The sequence below is a fragment of the Macrobrachium nipponense genome, chromosome 20 (assembly GCF_015104395.2).
Source record: "Macrobrachium nipponense isolate FS-2020 chromosome 20, ASM1510439v2, whole genome shotgun sequence".
NCBI classification, from domain to species: domain Eukaryota; kingdom Metazoa; phylum Arthropoda; class Malacostraca; order Decapoda; family Palaemonidae; genus Macrobrachium; species Macrobrachium nipponense.
In genome coordinates, this window is record NC_061089.1 from 16,157,868 (window position 1) to 16,176,366 (window position 18,499).

General features: G+C 41.4%; 1 protein-coding gene across 3 annotated transcripts in view; it reads left to right on the plus strand.

The window, feature by feature from the left end:
* Positions 1-18,499, plus strand: part of LOC135222418 (E3 ubiquitin-protein ligase KCMF1-like) — a 38,435-nt gene that overhangs the window by 19,439 nt on the left and 497 nt on the right. For all 3 annotated transcript variants that reach the window (XM_064260507.1, XM_064260511.1, XM_064260517.1), the window contains exon 6: positions 15,524-18,499. This exon is cut by the window's right edge and continues 497 nt beyond it. In XM_064260507.1, coding sequence (XP_064116577.1) covers positions 15,524-16,128 — 605 coding nt within the window. In that variant the 3' untranslated portion in view covers positions 16,129-18,499. The remainder of the gene's footprint in view (positions 1-15,523) is intronic.

Here is an 18,499-nt window from a genome sequence, read left to right on the forward strand (position 1 = left end):
CTAAAGTTGTTTTCTGTGATGAAACTAATCTTAGAAAACGTAGAAAATGACATTGACCAATTTTTGAAAGATATACTATAAAATTTGCAATTTCCATATTTATTGGCGGGGCTTTCGCTTTAGCTTTTGCTCTTTTTTTTGTTATTACGTGCTTATTTACAGTTCTATTTTGATAATACTTTATGTGCATGTTCCAGGTGCGATATACCAACATTCTGTAAGACCGAATTTCTATTCAAGACCGAATTTCTATTCAAGACCGTAGTTTTCTCACCGACCACCAGTGTCCCTTGTACAAGGGACACTGAGTTTCCCATTTTTTTTCATAAAATCATTTATTTTCCCTGTAGGATGATAAAACTAACAGAAAATATGTGTTATTATAGTACTAATAATACCTGATAATTTCATTAGCCTGTCTTGATTAGTGTATTTTTGGCAAATATTTTTACGGCCGGCACCCCTCCAAACTGGAGTCACTACCGAGAGGTTCAGTTCGGCAGCGAACGCAATGTTTACATTCTGCTCACCCACCCGGTAAAGAAGTGGTTAATAGTTTTATCCCAAAAATGCATTTTATGATGAAATTTATATAAAACCCAGGAATTTGTGGATATTTCTCATAGGAAAATACCAAGAATAGGCGAATTTGCTGCGAATAATGGGGTATATGTTTCAGAGAGAAATCTACGGATACGTGAGTCTGTGAATACGGGAGGTTCACTGAAGATAATGTGATCTTTATATGAAGAATGTGATCTCTATACCAAGAAAATGTCAAATTTTTTAGGCTTGTCTATAATTTAAAGATACTTGTAAAGGAACCAGACCCTTAATCTGGAGAATGTAATATTTGTAATTTAAAACCAAAGCATTTTTTGTGTGATTGTCCTAATTCCAATTGAGAGAGAGTGGAAGTCTCAGAACCAAACCACCTTCAGGAAATTTTCGACATTCAGCATTTTTATTTTGCCAAGTTATCAGTTTTGTTTTATTTACAATTGCACAAATGAAATATATGTCTGGGTCACAGTCTCACGATGTTTCTAGTTTCACTGGCTTTTTCCAGACAAGTAAATTTCAGTATGCATTTTGCAATTGCCATTTAAGTTTATTTGTTCTTCAGATACCATTTGTTATTGAACTGATTTCTTTAGTCTGAAAATCCTGGTTTTTACAATCGTACGCATTTTTTATTAGATTCATTTTGTTTTTGTTTTGGTAAAGTATGAGATTAGAAGGCTTGCCACTAAGCTTATGAGATGTCACAGAGCAAAGAGTAAGTCAATTTTGTTGTTTGCTCCATTGCTGTTGCCTTTTAGGTATTAGTTGTTCATAAGCGAACAAACCTTCGGTCTTAACAATAGGATAATTTCTAGCGCCCAGCTGGATCGGTTAAAAAGCAAGCAGATGAATGCAAGGAATCTTGCGATATCTGGCAACGCATGCATAGATCGGGTGAAGAGTGGTCAGAGACCACGCACCTACGCCACAGCGTCGGTCTTTTCTTTAACTGCCTGGGCGAGAGTCGTGGTTGACCCCTTTCAGCCTGTACCCGGTTCATTGCCCGTTTCGTTTGTTTAGTGTGTGTGTGTGTGTGGTTGATATTATGGCTTCCTCTGCTCCCTCTCAGGTTTTCCATGTTCTCATGTTTTGGCTTTATCTGCGACTGATCCCCACATCACCTGTAGCAGGTGCCGCTCTAATTTTTGTACTCTAACGAATCCTTGCACAGAATGCCGGGCATGGCCTAAAGAGCACTGGAAATCGTTTTATAGCAAGAGAGAGCATCGGAGGGTTTCGACTCTTCCTTCATGGGAAGGTTTTTCACCTCTTCCCGATGCTTTGTCTCCTACAGTACTCGCCCCCATAGTAGCGTTGTGCCTGTCTCCTTCCTTTTCTTCCATTGATTCATCGCTGGAAGTATCGGGAGACCCTCAGGCTGATTTTTGTAATATCGCCCCTTCTTCTTCGGGAGTTAAGTTGTTTCCTGGGAATGGGCAGGCTTTTTCATCAATCTCATTTGTTCCAGAGTCGAAGGCGTCCAAGATGGCAGCAATATGGAAGACGTTGTAGGGTTTCCACCCTCACACTGGAATGTCAGCCCCTAAATTTTTTGCTGCATTGCTGTACAGTGGTCCTAGTTACTGCTGGACTATTATCAAAGCTGCTATTATTGAAGCATTGTCTACTGTTTCTGTTGATGATCACAGTTGTCTTGTCGAAATGTAAAGTTTGTGACTGTTGAGTGATGGTCCCTGTGTCCTCAAGTTAGAAAGTTTGATCATTATAGATGCTGAAAACCAGACAAGTTGTTGTGATGCTCACTGTTACCTGTAAACAACTACCTTTATTCCATTGATCTTTTTTCAGAGGTAAGAAGTGTTTGCCAAGTAGGAGTTTGAGATGTTATTTTCCTTTGGGGACACTGCACTTTTGTTTTCCTCATTCAGCATTCATTGGTAATCCCCCTGTGCTTACCCCTACTTTAGTCAGTTGAATGTTGCATGCCTAATGCTTCATCCATGGCTTCTCCTGGTACTTTCACCAACCCTTCTACAGCTCCATCTTTATCTGTTTCTGCTTTGTATACACCACTGAGGTATGTTGATAAAATGGAGCAACTGAAGGTTATTGTCTCCACATGTGTTAATGATGAATCCATCCACTGTTATCTTCCTGAAGCAGTTGCCATAGCCAACATCATATCACCTGCCTTGATTGCATCAGACACTGGAAAGGCTGTACCCTCTTCATCTGAGATTTACCAATGATCTGGATGTTCCTTATGTTCCTGCAATTACTGCTTTAGCAACTTCTTTTGCAAATCCATTCCTTTCAGGGATACCTGATTTAACTCTGTGGATTCACTGGAATAAGGACCAGAAGGGAGGCCTTTGCAAGATGGCTAAGAATTCTTTGTGTATATTGCAGTCTTGCTGAGTGATGGTGATCTCTACAACTGTTAGCAGGAACAGTTGACCTTCAAATGTTCAGTACATGATTTTAAATTTTTGGTATCATCGGAGAGCTCCCTCTGATCATTACAGGGGATTGTGGAAAGTCCAGAATAACGTTTGTGGGTAAAGAATCTTGTAGATGAAGTCTTATCACCTGAGTGTCCTCTCTCCAGTGGACTTCATAGGTTTTGAAGAGTTTAGACACCTGTTGGTGCAGAGCTCTGGTTGTTGGAGGGAGGTTTGCTGCTGTGGTTAGTGTTTGTTGTTCCTTGACCCCTTTTATTGTCACATCTAATTTTTTGGGGGGTCTGCAGGTGGTTCTGCAGTTGATGTATGTATCCTTATTCAAGTATATATATAGACTAATTATAGACCTGTTCTGTCAATGATCTTGTTTCAGTTGTCCTGAGGGTTGTGTACTTTCATGTTCCCATTCAGGTCGTCTTCTGGAGTCCCATTTGCCATCCAGTTGCATTGTCCAAGCTGGTGAATATGTCACAATCTGAAAACTGGTCTGTTATGGCTTCCTCAGGGGAGGAGCTAGAGAAGTTATTGCAATTTCTCTCAGTTGTTAGTCTATGGGTGTCCAAGTCAGCTTGGAAAAAAAAAGATTATCACTGCCCATGTCGGTAGTTTATTTAGACATGCTTATGGACACTGTCACAGGCATTTGTCTGTTCATTAGTAGAAGTCGACAGGATTCCTTAACTCCTGAAGAAAATAGGCAAGTTCCTTCTCCATGCTTGTACATTTGTTGGTGGCATTATTGTCTAATTCTTGTGAAGTGTGTTCTGGTACCTCTGGACTCCTGTTTCCTGATAATCTAAAATACTTCAGCCTTGTAATGAGAGCACGTCTGTTTTAGTCTTGAGTTTGGTCTAGGTAATAGAACCCCTAAACCCATAAACACACTCAAGAGCTTGAAGCAGTCTTCCTAGCCCTCCAAACATTTGTGCTGCTTTCTTGTTAGGTCATAAATGGAATTCATGACTAACAATACTGCAATTGGTTACCTGGAGATTAAAGGAGAGTCATGATCTGAATCTGTTGGCAGCAAAAATCTTCTTGTGGATAGAAAGGCATGACCTTTCCTTCATGCCATGGTTTGTTCCTGGAGTTGGCAGCGTTTTGGTGGGTGCCGGTGGTAGGGCTTATCAGATTCTTTCGTCGGAGTGGTCCCAGCATATAGATAGCATTAGTGGAACCTCCGTGCTCTGTCTGTGCGCCATATCATTGAATGCCAGACTTCCATAGTACTGTTCTCCATCAGGACCCACAAGATCTGGCAATAGATACCATGCTCCAACCTTGCAATAATCTTGATGCCTTTTGGGTATTCTCCACTTCGAGTGCTAAGGTGGGCTTACAGAAATTGATGAAGTCTCGGGTGACCATCTTAGCTTGTTTTTAGCAACAGTAGTTGCCAGAAGTAGTTCCCATACTTTTTGGTACTAGTCATGGAGCATCCCAGGTCTTTCGTGCTTGAAGGTGCCTTCTAAGCAGCCTTGCTTTCACCATTTTCACTGTCATTCAGAACTGATTCACTTCATATTTGGCAGTTATCAAGTATCATCTCAGAGACCTTTTGAAGGTCACTGCCGAAGATATTACTACCCCTGCAGGCTTTCTCCCAACACCATCACCTTATCCATTCTTGGCCTTTATGTATACAGTGGATCCCCTGTATTTGCGTTCTCCAGATTCGCGGGCTCACACATTTGTGGATTTCTATTGGGAACGTTTCCCTGCATTATTTGCGGAATTTTCTCATATTCGTGGTTTTTTCTATGAGAAATATCCAAATGATTCTTGGATTTTTTATCAATTTCATCATAAAATGCACTTTTTGTGATAAAACTATTAAAAAAACCAAGTATAAACAGTTTTAGTGGGTTTTTCTTCAACTTTAACTAACAAAATAGGCTGTTTTCAGTGTTTTTACAGGGGTTCCAACTATTCACGGGGGTTGGGGGGGTTGGGGGAGTGTGGTATGCATCCCCCGCAAAATACGGGGGAACCACTATAATGACAAACTTACTGTCCCACCTGAAGACACGCTTGGCATTCTTTAAAAATATTTTTGACTCTTTTCATTGTAATATTACTCTTATATCCATTGATGAGTATATCTGGAAATGTTGTAAAGGCCCATCTCAGCCATATGTCTCCATTTTTCTGGTAGACTTATAGGAGTGCATATACAAGGTATCAGCTGTGTGCTCTCTTGGGTTATTCTTCCATTGAAATTCCATGACATATGGAAACACCCATTATCTACAGAATTATTGCCAGCTTATTGCCTCTCTCCTGTGACTATTTTTTTCTTCTAGTGCTCATGTGCTTCATCTCCCCTCATAGATTGCCATGTAGGTTTTTTTTATGATTATTGGGTTCATAATGATATATGCAATCCCATAATTTTTGTTGCCCTTCTTCCTTCCCATTTTTCAACATTTGGAAGATAACACAAAAGATATTATTGCCTTGCATCCTGATGAGGGTAATTGGCACTTGTGTTATCAAGGTGCATCTGGGTGTGTTACACAGATTAAGGCTATGTAGGATTAATGCTTTTGTATGAAGCTGACTTTTATTGATACCAGTATGTAATAGGACCTTGTTTATGAGGAGCCCTATTAGTGTTACAAATGTGAAAGTCTAAAGTATATAGAATAGATATTCTTATTGTATACCAATGAAAAATGCCAGTACAGCAGTTCCCCTGCATACGAAATATTCATTATTTGTATTTTCTTTATACGAAGTAAAATTTTCACAAAGTATTGTTTCCGTGAACAAGCTAAAAATTCTGTTTACGAACTATATGTTGGAATCTGGCATGCAGCCTGTTGGGATTGTGGGAGGAGAGATGGGATCCCATCGGGCCTAGATGATGGAGGGAGGGCCATGTGGATGTAGGGACATAAGGAAGTAATGGGAAGGCGATAAAACAAGTGGGATGATGGTTCTCTTTCCAAAATGTAAAATGCCAAAATGGGGATGAGACTTTTGCAGATTGCTAACAAATCATAAAAAGCAAGTGTCCCTCGATAGGTATTTTACTGCAACAAAAAGAAGTGATTCAGACAAGTTGATTATAAGTGAAAGCAAACAGGCAAGACAAAGCCTGGTCCCAGTGGTACAAATGGGAAGCCTAGGAAGAGGACCCCCATCTCTCACCCAATAACCCACCACCTATCATCTCTACTGTCTCACTCAGTGCAGTCCTAAAAACTCACTCAAGGTAAGACCTTCTAACCCAGTTTAGACCACTAGAGGGGTGGTTCGAGGTGGGCCTTTAACTGTCAAGACCTCAGGTTTGTTAGTTATGAAAAATACAAATTAGTTACAAATTTGTCATTTCTTCATATACGAAACAAACCTTCGGTCTAAACATTAGGATAGACTTACTTATTGGAGGGAGGTAAGTCACTATAACTGACTGGGAGTTTGCTACCTAAATCTATTTCCGAATATTATGAGTACGTATTCCAAGATAATGGACTATGAACCCTTGAACCAAAGATTTAAGAGAATGTATTGGTTTCCCTCACTGGGAGCTGGTACCATGCCATGCTTTATAAACTATGTGAAAATAGAGGTCCTTCCATTCTCCTAAACCACTCTTGTCCCTTGTATCTGGATCTACCATCACCCCTCCCTTCCTTATTACTGAGAGGGGTGTGTTGCTACTGAAAAGTATACTCTACTCTAAAATAACTTTACAGTATGGCCGACCACCTCACCTGCATCTAATCCGTTCCCGCTTATGATGGCACTCTCCTTCATACTGCCCGTAGGTAAAGGAGTAGAAAGAAAGTAGTAAAGAAAAAAGACCGGTCATCCCATTCATTCTACTTTCTTACCTTCATCTTAGACTAGACACAAACTGACCCGCCAGGGGTACTGGATGAGCTATACCACTTGCTGGGCCGCCCCCACTGGACCCAAGGAAAAAGTATCCAAGGATCTATGGGCAACGTCTTTTAAATAAAATGAAGTGAAAGTGGTTTGGCGTTTCCAAACACCAGCTTTCAGAATTCTCTCCACAGACATAATCTTCTTGAAAGCTAAAGAAGCACTCAAGCCTCTGATGTCATGAGCCCTAGCCCTCTCCTGGCTATCTGACCCCCTGTCTTCTGTCATGTAGACATTCCTGATCGTTTCTCTTAGCCAAAACGATATTGTATTCCTGGACACTTCCTTTTTGTTAGGAACAACCTCCTGCACCCAGGCCTGAGGTGCCTTGTCTTTCTTAAATACTCTCTCATTACCCTGACGGGACACAGAAGCATCTCATCTCTATCATTATCTACGAAATCTGTCAGAGAAGGTATGGAAAAGTCAAATCTACCGTCCACTATTGAAGGGTTTTGAGTTTTGGCCACGAATTCTGGAACAAACTCGAATACCATTGACTTCCAACCTCTCGAGTGCTTCACGACATATGACAGGCCATGTAGTTCCCTCACCCTTTTGGTTGAGGCTAGGGCCAATAAGAAGACTGTTTTCAGGGTCATGCTCCTATCTGTGGACTGTCTTAGTGGTTTGTAGGTTTTTTTTTTTGTCAGACTACTCAGTACCATGGTCAAATCCCAATCTTGGGCTTTTAGTTCTTTTGGCGAACATGACTGCTCAAAGCTCTTCATCAGCATGGCCAACTCCCATGAAGATAAAATGTCCACACCTTTCATGCGTAAGACCGAGGCTAGAGCAGCCCTGTACCCCTTCACCTCAGATACAGACATATGCCTCTCTGTCCTGAGATATATCAGAAAGTCCGCTAATTGCTGAATAGTGGTACCGAATGGAGACAAGTTCCTTTTATGACACTGATCACAGTATGCTCACCATTTTCCTTGGTATGCTGCTGCTGATGACTTTCTGATATTACCTGCCATCTGCGCTACTGCTTTCTGTGAAAACCCTCTCGCTCGCAGGAGATACTTGACAGTCCACCTGTGAAGTGATAGGGACTTCACCGACTGGTGGTACCTCTCCACGTGCGGCTGACACAGTAAGTTGTTCCATGGAGGTAACACTCGGCACATCTATTAGGAGTTCCAAGAGGTCCGGAAACCATTCTGCCTTTGGCCATAAAGGAGCTACCAGAGTCATTCTGAGGTTCTGAGACCGCATTACCCTGTTCAGAACCTGACGGGTTAGACAAAATGGAGGAAATGCGTAAACGTCTAGATTGTCCCACGGGTGTTGAAGTGCATCTTCCGTTACTGCCTCTATATCTGGGACTACCGAACAATACGCTTCCAACTTTTTGTTGTACCTGGTTGTGAATAGGTCTATGATCGGCCTTTCCCACAACATGAGCATTCTGTCCACTACCTGTTGGTGCAAGGACCACTCCATACCCAGGATCTGATCCCTTCGGCTCAACTTGTCGGCCACCATGTTTCTTTTCCCCGGAATATATCTGGCTCTGATATCTACTAGGTTCTCTACAGCCCATTGATGAAGTTGAACTGTCATCACATGTAACTGTCGAGACACTAGCCCTCCTAAGGAGTGTTTGTTTATGTAAGCTACTACTGTGGTGTTGTCTGACATCAATACCACTGACTGTCCCTTCACCCTCTCCCTGAACTCCTGTAGTGCTAGAAACGCTGCCTTTAACTCCAGCACGTTTATATGGAGTTCTGTCCTCGCCACTCCATTTCGCTGAAACCATCAGCTCCTCCATATGGGCCCCCCAACCTTCTAGTGACGCATCTGAGAACAGCAAGAGATCTGGGGAGGGTTGCTGAAGGGGAACACCCACTGTCAGATTGTTGTCCTTCACCCACCACAGCAAGTCTTTCCTCACTTCTGACGACAAGGTAATGCTCATACGGGTGATCTACTACTGGTGACCAAAACTCCTTCATCCTTCATTGTAGAGATCGTAGGTGTAGCCTCCCTTGTGGTATTAGTTTCTCCAAGGAAGTTAGAACTCCCAGTAATACCTGCCACTGTTTTGCTAGCTGTGTTTGTTTTTCCAGAAAGGCATTCACCACTTGTTTGCATTTCTCTATTCTCTGGTCTGTAGGGAATACTTTGGCTTTTATTGTGTCTATAACCATTCCTAGATACACCAGCCGCTGACTTGGATCCAACTGCGACTTCTCCTGATTTATCATAATGCCTAAGCTGTGACAAAACTGTTGAAGTGTCGCCCTGTCCTTGAGTAGTTTCTCTCTGGACTTTGCTATCACCAGCCAATCGTCTAGATATCTTATTAGCCTGATCCCCTGAGCATGCGCCCATGTCGACACGAGAGTGAACACTCTTGTAAAAACTTGAGGAGACATTGTCAATCCGACGCACAGAACTTTGAGCTCGAAAACTTCCTCTGCAAGATTGAAGCGGAGAAATTTCCTTGAAGACTGATGGACTGGGATCTGAAAGTATGCGTCCTTTAAGTCGATAGTCAGCATAAAGTCCTTGATCCTGACTGCTTGTAGAACCGTCTTTGGAGTTTCCATTTTGAATCTGGTTTTTCTTATAAACAGATTCAATGTTGACAGGTCTATTATTGTCCTCCAGTCCCCGTTGGGTTTGGGTACAAGGAAAATCCTGCTGTAAAACCCCTTCGACGGAACGGATACTTGTTCCACAGCCCCTTTTTCCATCATCTTCTTCACTTCCTCTTGCAGAATAAAAGCCTTTTGAGGTTCTTGAGCATAAGAGAAGTGAGGTAATGGCTGTTCCGTCAGGGGTGGGGATACTTCGAATGGAATCAAATACCCGACCTTGAGAACATCCACCACCCACTGCTCTGCTCCCAGTTCCTGCCACACCTTCCAGTGATTTGCCAGGCAACCCCCCACTGGTGTGGCTGAGTGATGAGAGGCGCCCATCCTATCGCCTTGAGCCTCCCCTCTTCCTCTAATCCCCCTTCCTCTGTTATTTCTATTGTGAAAGGGCCGCTGAGCTAACTTCTTTGGGGAAGAGGGTCTTGTTGCTCTATTAGGGATGTTATTCCTCACTGGCTTCTTTCGAGGTATTTGCTGCTGCCTTACCTCCATAGGGTTATTTTGACTGTTAGATGTTTTTCTAACTGCCTGCTGTACCAATCTATCATTAGTGTCCATCCTTCTCCTATCTATAGCCTCTTCTAGTATGGCTTCTGGCAACAGCAGTTGCGACTCCAAGATATTCCCATTCCTCATTGCTAGCAGGGAATCCAAATCAACAGAGCGGCGTAGCCTAGCTAAAGCTGCATCTCTCCTCATTAATAGGATATTTGCCCAAACATTGGCACTCAAATTTGTCAAGTACGCAATTGCTTTGGCACTTGATTGTAGTAATCTATTGAACATTGATCCATCCGCTACTTTTTTTGTCATTTCTGAAGATGCAATGTTTGCCACTGCTGTTGACCAAAGATCCAACCAAGAAGCAGTCTGAAAGACAGAAGAAGCTGTTGCTTCTAACGCAGCAGCCTCTTGGCAAGTCATCGAAGGGCATTCCATTTTTACTTGCTCTAAGGTTAATCCAGGTCTTAACCTTACCAAATTTGGGTTAGTTTGTCTAGATAGCAAAGGAAACGTTGATGTCATATAATATTTCCTATGTTTCATCATCGGAGGAGGGATAAACTTAAACTATCTATTTGATCTTAAAGAATTATTCCTTCCCGCAATCCGTGCGTTTACATGCTGTAAAACTGACTCCGCATGACTTGAACAAGGCAATTCATACGACACCTTGGTATCCTTTTTCAACCCAAATGCCATGTCAATCCCCGGAGGAAGCATTCTGGCAGTCGTTTCTGTTCTCCCTGGAAGGTTATTGAATTGACGAATCAAGTCAATCACCTCTGCATACGAAGCCAGAAACTCTTGGGTTTTCTCCTTCCTCTTGTTTTAGTGTGCTGTGCTCAGGCACCGGAGACGCTATCTCACTCCTATCCCCTGACAAACGGGCCGGTACTTCGTGGCCGCCTGCCCCTACGGCCGCGGTCCCTTTGATCTCGGCTGACCGCCAACGGCTGGATCCCAAACAGTCAGCAGGAGAGCGAGACCGCCTCATTCCTTCTCTGCTCGCGGATCGAGAGCGAGAATCTCTCCTATACCTCCAAGATGAAGGCTCTCTCGAAACCGAGTTCACTTCTCCATGACGATTGATATCGTTTCCAACAACCGTTGGAGAATTCGGCCGTGGTCCTTTATCTAGGCGGACAACTCCTTCCACCAATGTATCAGACGCGGTTGCCAACTCACTATTCTTCGTTCTTTTAATAGGAGCCTTTTCATCTTTTCTCCGTATTTTAAACGGTCTTACAGGCGAAACCGGTATCTCTGCTCTATCCTTTGCTGCACTTTTAGCCCCCAGCGCAGATTTCACCCACGACATTGTAGTCTTCCTTAGACTCTTTGTCGTCTCTACTGGCAACTCCGCATCGGCCGCCAGCCCAGCGACCGTCGGCTCACTCGCTCAGTCGGACTCTTGTAAACGGCTTCATCCGCTAGCTTTGAGCTTATTAGCCACTGACTTCTTGCCTTTCTTGCTGACTGGGATGTGACAGTCCTGGCCCGAAGATGAAGAAGAATTCACTCTTTCCTCTTGGCCCAAGAATCAGTCACGAAATCCCGTATCCTCCAACGCTTGACTGGTACACGCTGTGACATCATCGAACTTAGCGATGACGCCGAGTTAGAGGAAGAAGACGCCGAATCACGCCTTTTCTTTTTGCTTTTCTTATTAATTTCCTTCACTAAGTCCTGTAATTTCTTCATTACAGTGTGTACTACCGAGGCAGAAAGCGTATTTGGGTCCGGAGGCAGCGAAGCAGACTGAGAAGCAGTAGGCTGTAGTAGGCTGTGACGTCATCGCGTCCGCCGTGTCGGTGTGTGACGTTGGTTGTGACGTCACCAATCTTGTAGGGAGAGACTGTGCGGCTGCTGCTGGCATCCCTGGGTTTGTAGCAAAACTACCTGCCACGTTCTGCATCGCCGTCAACATTGAAGTTGTTGGTGTAGCCGCAGCATTATTTCCCATAAAAGACAATCCAGGGGGATGAGGAATATTCAGCGCTGCCGGACTCTGCTGGAATCGTGACGCACCTGGAACAAAGATGGCGATGCTCCCCCCCTCCCTGCTGGAAACAGCGGAGCATAAATATTATTCATAAAATTACCCAAAACCCCCCCTGGAGTTTCCAATAACAAACAGCTAGGAGAAACCGAAGGGGTATGGGACAAATCAAAGGCAGGTGGCGAAACATATGGACCAGTCTGGTGTATCGCCAATACAAAAGAACCCGGCAACACTTGGTCATCCAAAGATGGCGTCAACTCCTTTCTTTTGTACTGGCCTTTCTCATAAAACTTCCTCCACTGTTCCACTGATCAACCACGACAAACAGAACGAGGATTAGTAATTGTACATACATTTTCTCTGCACCTACTACACGTTGGATGAGGATCTGTCGACACCGAAGTTAGGAATCTTGAACACGGAAAACCACTGATTCCAGGGCATTTGCTTTGTCTTGCCTTTGAAACGGAAGAAGATCCCGACGGTGATGCAAAAAACTCCATCTCACCACCTACACACTCTTACAGCTCACACCCACACTGAGCACACTCAGAGAAAGAGAATTAATAAGAAAAATTAAAAAGAAATGGATAAAAACTGGCAAACTAAAACCGGCTTTAAACAGATAGACAGAGAACACGTCCTATCTTAAAGGCGGTAGAAAGATAACTGGTAGGTCACAGGACGCCAAGGGCATTCTGGGTAATACATCCCCTGTGACCTGGTAGATGCCAATAGTCCCTTGATCGCACAAGTTTGATTTTAATTCTACCGGTTTCCAGCTTGGCGCTAGTAAATCCTAATGTTAAGACTGAAGGTTTGTTAGTTATGAATAATACAAATTAGTTACAAATTTGTCATTTTTTATTGTTACTGGATTGCATTTTATTATTTTTATATAATTGTAAAATTGTTATTGCTTTTACATACATACAGTACATAATGTTTTTACTGTCTCTTTTTCCTCTCCTTAACAGTATAAACGCTCCCTCCCTTTATCTCAAGTCAGCTGCGTATCACTGTGGTGACATATGATTTTGTTCATCTTTTATGATAAATTTTATTATGAAATATTTTACTCTTTTAAAAAAAAAGTTGTGAAATTCTTTATTCTTTTATTTATTTTGTTGAATGTGGTTATCATTAAACTATATATTGCAGTTGTATTAAAAAATAATTGTATTAAATTGGGCACAAAGTGTTGATATTGGGGAAAATCTTGAGTGTGGGATGAATTAATTGAATTTCCATTATTCCTTATGGAAATATTCAGATCGATGCATGAACATTTCGATATACAAATTGGAATTTAGAATGTATTAAATTTGTATACTGAGGAGCCACTGTAAATCGAAGGTGAGATTGAACCTAATGTTCCATCCTTATGGGTATTTTTGATAATAGGACTGTTTACACCCTATTGGATTATGTTTTTGTATCCTGTTGTTAGAAAATATACGATTATTTTTATTATAGAAATTCAGCAGCAGAGTAAATTTGATTCGTGTTGATTTTCTTATGGTTGTAGTATAGTGTAATTGAATCTGCCTACTTACTTCCCTCTTCCTTAATTTTTGTCACTGTTTTCGGTCTTACCCGGTATAGTGTCTTTACATGGATGTGTTTACTTATGGTGCATCTCAAACTATGGTAATTTCTCGGTACAAAAAGCTTTTTTATACGAAGAGAGATGCAACCATATTTGGGTAAATCTTTTAACCTTGGATGTGGTGAACAACCTGTTGGCCCTGTTGGTCAGCTCAACGGTGCCACATAATAATTACAGTATCCAGATTGTCGGCGAAAAGTAGTCGTAAGGAAGCACGTTTAGATAATGGTAAAAACATATTGTATTTCTGGGCTGGTATTTTTTATGTACATTATTACATAAAGAAAGCTTTAACAGTGCCTCTCTCTCTCTCTCTCTCTCTCTCTCTCTCTCTCTCTCTCTCTCTCTCTCTCTCTCTCTCTCTCTCTCTCTCTCTCTCTCTCTCTCTCTCAGCTCAAGGGGGAGAAATTTTGGTTACCTTTCAGCCTAAGGGAGAGAAATTTCAGCGCTGAATGACCTCATAGGTTCCATTGCTTGTCCTTTGGCCTAAATTCTATATTCAAAGCTCTAAGACTTGATACTCGGTTTTAGCAGAAAAATTATACATCTGAATGGAATGAGTATAAATGTTGCTCTGCATTCTGAGATTATTTCTTGTGTATTTTTTCTTAGATACTTTTTAGGAGGTATATTCTTCAAGTTAATAACTTTTTCTAGTTTGGTTTGCAAGAATGTGTGTTCATTACACATACACAAGACCATAAACCACATAGCAAGCGAAGGTCTGGCACTTGCATAGAACAAGTACAAAAAGAGGCATGATTCAGTGGCAAAAGCCCTCCACTGGAGCCTGTGCAAGAAACACAGCTACCTTGCAGTAATAAGTGGTACAAGCACCAAACCTGAAGGAGTGATAGAAAACGATCAGGCAAAGATCCTTTGGGGACTATGGCATCAGAACAGATAGAGTGATACAAAATCAAGAAGAAAGTATCACTAACTGATGTCGCCATACCAGGGAAAAAATGAATAAATATAAAGACCTGAAAATAGAAATAAGAAGGATATGAGATATGCCAGTGCCATAATCATAGGCACACTAGGCACAATCCCAAGATCCCTGGAAAGGAATCTGGAAAAATTAGCGGTTGAAGTAGCTCCAGGACTCATGCAGGAGAGTGTACTCCTGGAAACAGCATACACAGTAAGAAAAGGGATGGACTCCTAAGGAGGCAGTATGCAACCTGGAATCCCACACTATAAATACACCCAGTTGAATTGGAGGAGTGATAAACCAAAAAAATAATAATTATGATAATTTCAAACACTTCAGGCCAGACTTGAGAGAATTGGAAGTGAAAACTCAGTGATTTTGTTAAACTATTTATAACTTTCAACCTAAAAACCATCAATGATACAAACCTTGTGTCCTGTGGGATACATAAACTTTGTTTTATGTATTTCATTGCCACATTTTTAAGGAAGGATTAAATTTTAGTCTATCATAAACTTTACGTACAAGAGCAAATTGTCTTGGTATAAGCTTTGTTACCATACAATGCTTTGTTGTAAGATGCAAACCAATTAAACTGACAAATGAGCTGTCGGAACAGAACTCGTTTGAAATATAGAAGACTGTATTAATATGCAAGTGAAAGGATAGGTACCTTTGGAATTATGCGATTACTTTAACAGGGAATTAAACTTTTCTCTTGATGTGCAGAAATTTTACCAAAAGAATTTATGATCACACATGTTCCTTTGGTTTGTATAGTTTAGAGATAATTTTAAGGAGTAAGCTGGTTTACATAGCATTATATTGTTACTTATTTCAGAGTAGAATTGTATGTTGGTTATGGCATGAATACCTCCAATTTGCTGGTAGGGGTATAAACATTTATTATTTTGTTTATAGGTCGACTTAATAATTGGTAATATGATTGATTTTTTAATGCATTCTTTATTTTCAGGCTAGGAGACACGGAGAGTGAGGCGGACACAGGTAGTTGTAGCAACGACAGGGCAGGATTTGTCCAAGAACTGTTAATCTCCACGTTAAGTGACTTTGGCCTCAGTACCACTGCACTCGAAGGAGGAAATCTTCTACCATCATCGAGTGTGAAGGGAAGTGGTGGAGTAGATCCCAAGAAGGACATTTCTAAAGGAGACAGTGACAAACCAGTGGTATCGTCAGATGTTGCAACACAAACCTCTACTAGTACCCAACAGACATCAAACACAACTACCACAACATCAACCACTCAGACCAACATGCAGCACCAATCCATGCCTCAGTCCAAAACATCTAATACTATGAAATCTGTAAAGGGGGCCAAAGGTGTTGTCGTCGGTCGATCTAGTCCAGGAAGCCAACAGCAGCAGCAGCAACAACCGCAGCAGCAGTCAAACGGGGGAGGGGTGGTATCTCGGCCATTAACGGGGACGGGAACGGTGGCCGTATCTCCTGTGGGGGGCCCCGGGAGGGGCCGAGCATCAGGGGGAGCAGTCTCCCCGGGTGCAGCCCGCAGGAAACTGGTGCGGGGGGTAGAAGGCCGTGCTACAGAGCCTCCTCCACCCCACTAGTACCGAGAGAGTGTTCTAGTCCAGCACCAGAAGGTTTTCCCCATGCCCATGCCAACGAACCCTGCCCCTGCCATTCTTGTCCCTGCCACCCTTGTACCTGCCTATAGCCAACTCCACCAAAGAATGAAGTAAGTTAAAAAGGAAGGAGATAGGCAGGGCCAAAATTGAAGAGAAAAGTGTTTCTTCTTCACCTAAGTCACTCTTATACCCTGGCCTCTAGGGTATGAAGTGTATTGGTTGTTTTAATTGGATGTTCATAAAAAAGAAATCTGTGGCAATGTATGTGGGGATGTCTTTACCCACATGTGGTCTATGTGACAGAATCAGCAAAGAATTGAGCAGGTAGGCTAGGCAGACTGGCAAAATGTAAATGCCTAGGGGTCCCCACTGGTGCCAAGAGGAAATAAAGTGTACATAGCGCATGCTATTCAAGCACGCCAGATAGCTGTGTATAAATATGTTCAGGCCTTCATAATAACTGCATAGCTTTACCCTAACCTTTCATAAAAATCACATTGGCATTGCCCTAGGTACTGTTTCCTTCCCCCACCCCACCCCACCCCACCCACTCAACCACCTACCCATTCCCATTCAGCCCCTTCCTGAAATTCTTGTCTCCTTTTTCCTTGATAACCAGAATCACTCATCATTAGTTCCTTTATAATTCAAATTAATTATTGTTTGATTTTTTAAATGTGGTTTTGCTGATAAAATAGATTTTAAAGATTTTTGCCCAAATAGTGTTTGAGATATGAGGATATTTACAAATTTGTATTTTTTGTTGCAAATGTTATAAAGGTAAGTAATTATTATTGTCATCATTATTATTATTCTTGTTTTAGAGCTTCACTTTGCTTTCTTATCATGATAATGAATCACTTGAACTGCAGCCTAGTGTGAGATGAAACAAAAAGACACTGGGATTTGTCATCAGTGTCCTTGTTGTGAAGTGATTTCTGGGAAGCCTTTGTTTGTGTTGAAAGCCTCTCCAGAAATTTTATTGAAGGAAAATGAAAGAAGAGCCAGCGTGCAGATGAAAGTGACAGACTTCATGTTTTGCAGTTTAGGAGCACTAGTTAGTACTGTGGTTAACACTTTTCAAATAATTTTTTTCAATACCATGGCTAACACAGTAAAATGTGTCTTAATTTCTCCTTATAATTTGATAAGGATAATGGTGGGTTATGCATTATACTAGTACAGCTCAGTAAATTTGGTGGGTGTGTATTCAAGAGTTAAAGTAAATTATATTTATTGCTGGCAGAAGCTACAGAATTTCTGTAGAATTTGGTGGTTTTAGTCTCATGCTAGGCTGTACAGTGACATCTTAGCACACCTGACAGAACCTTAAAAGATTGAAGAGGATAGAGAAATGCATTTTTTCTCTTTATAAAATCATTGCAGCAGCATCAGAAGTACTGGGATGAGTTAGAGGCAATATTTACCATTTTGGGAATGTTTCTGGAATCCAAGTTGTATATTAACTCATCTTCTATTTATTATTTTCTGTTAATATATATATTTATATTTTTTTGGTGAAGATCAGCAATTTGGTGAAATTTGGCAAACCTCACAAGCTTAACTTTGCATTTGGGAATTTATTGGGGAGACCTGTCTTGTTAGCAAGATGCCTTGTACTACCATATAGTTGAGAAAGTACATTGTGTGCATCCAGTGATGAAATCAGAGCTTGTCATATTCAGTGTTTTTTTTTATGTTGCGTACTGTTTAATTATGATGCCAAGAAAGTAGAATAATATAGATATAAAAGTACCAATAAATGTATACTTACAAACATAACGCTCAAGTGCAGATAACTTTTAAGTCAGGCTTTAAGCTTAAGTACTCCTTCGTACTTGTGCAGTGTACAGGAGGATCCAGTTCAGTTTTCAGATTGATTTCAGTTTGATAAACGAGGAACATAATTTCTGAAACATTTATATAGGTTTTGTGAAAAACAAAAGTTGTAAATTTAACCTTATACAAGAAGACCCAAAGGCATTTGGAGCATTAAATCATTTCCAGAATAAAAAATCTTCAGTTTTTTATCATTTGTATAGATGCAACTGTAATGTAGCCAGTTTCCTCTAGCTGTAAAGCAGTTTGTGTTGGGTTAAAGTAAGAAATATGTGTAAGGGGGGCCTGCATGTTGACAAACTAACATATTTAGAGTTACCACCCAAGAAAAGCTGCAACAAATGTTAGTTGAAGTCCTAGGAAGGAATGTAACAAGGGTTGGCTATTTGCCATAACTTCATAAAAACAGCTCATGACCTGTTGATGTTATGGGTATCAACAAGACTTGCCACATAAGACATCTTTTTAATCCTCCTGAGCCAGGTAGGTGTACAAGGCTGAATGTGCCTTGACA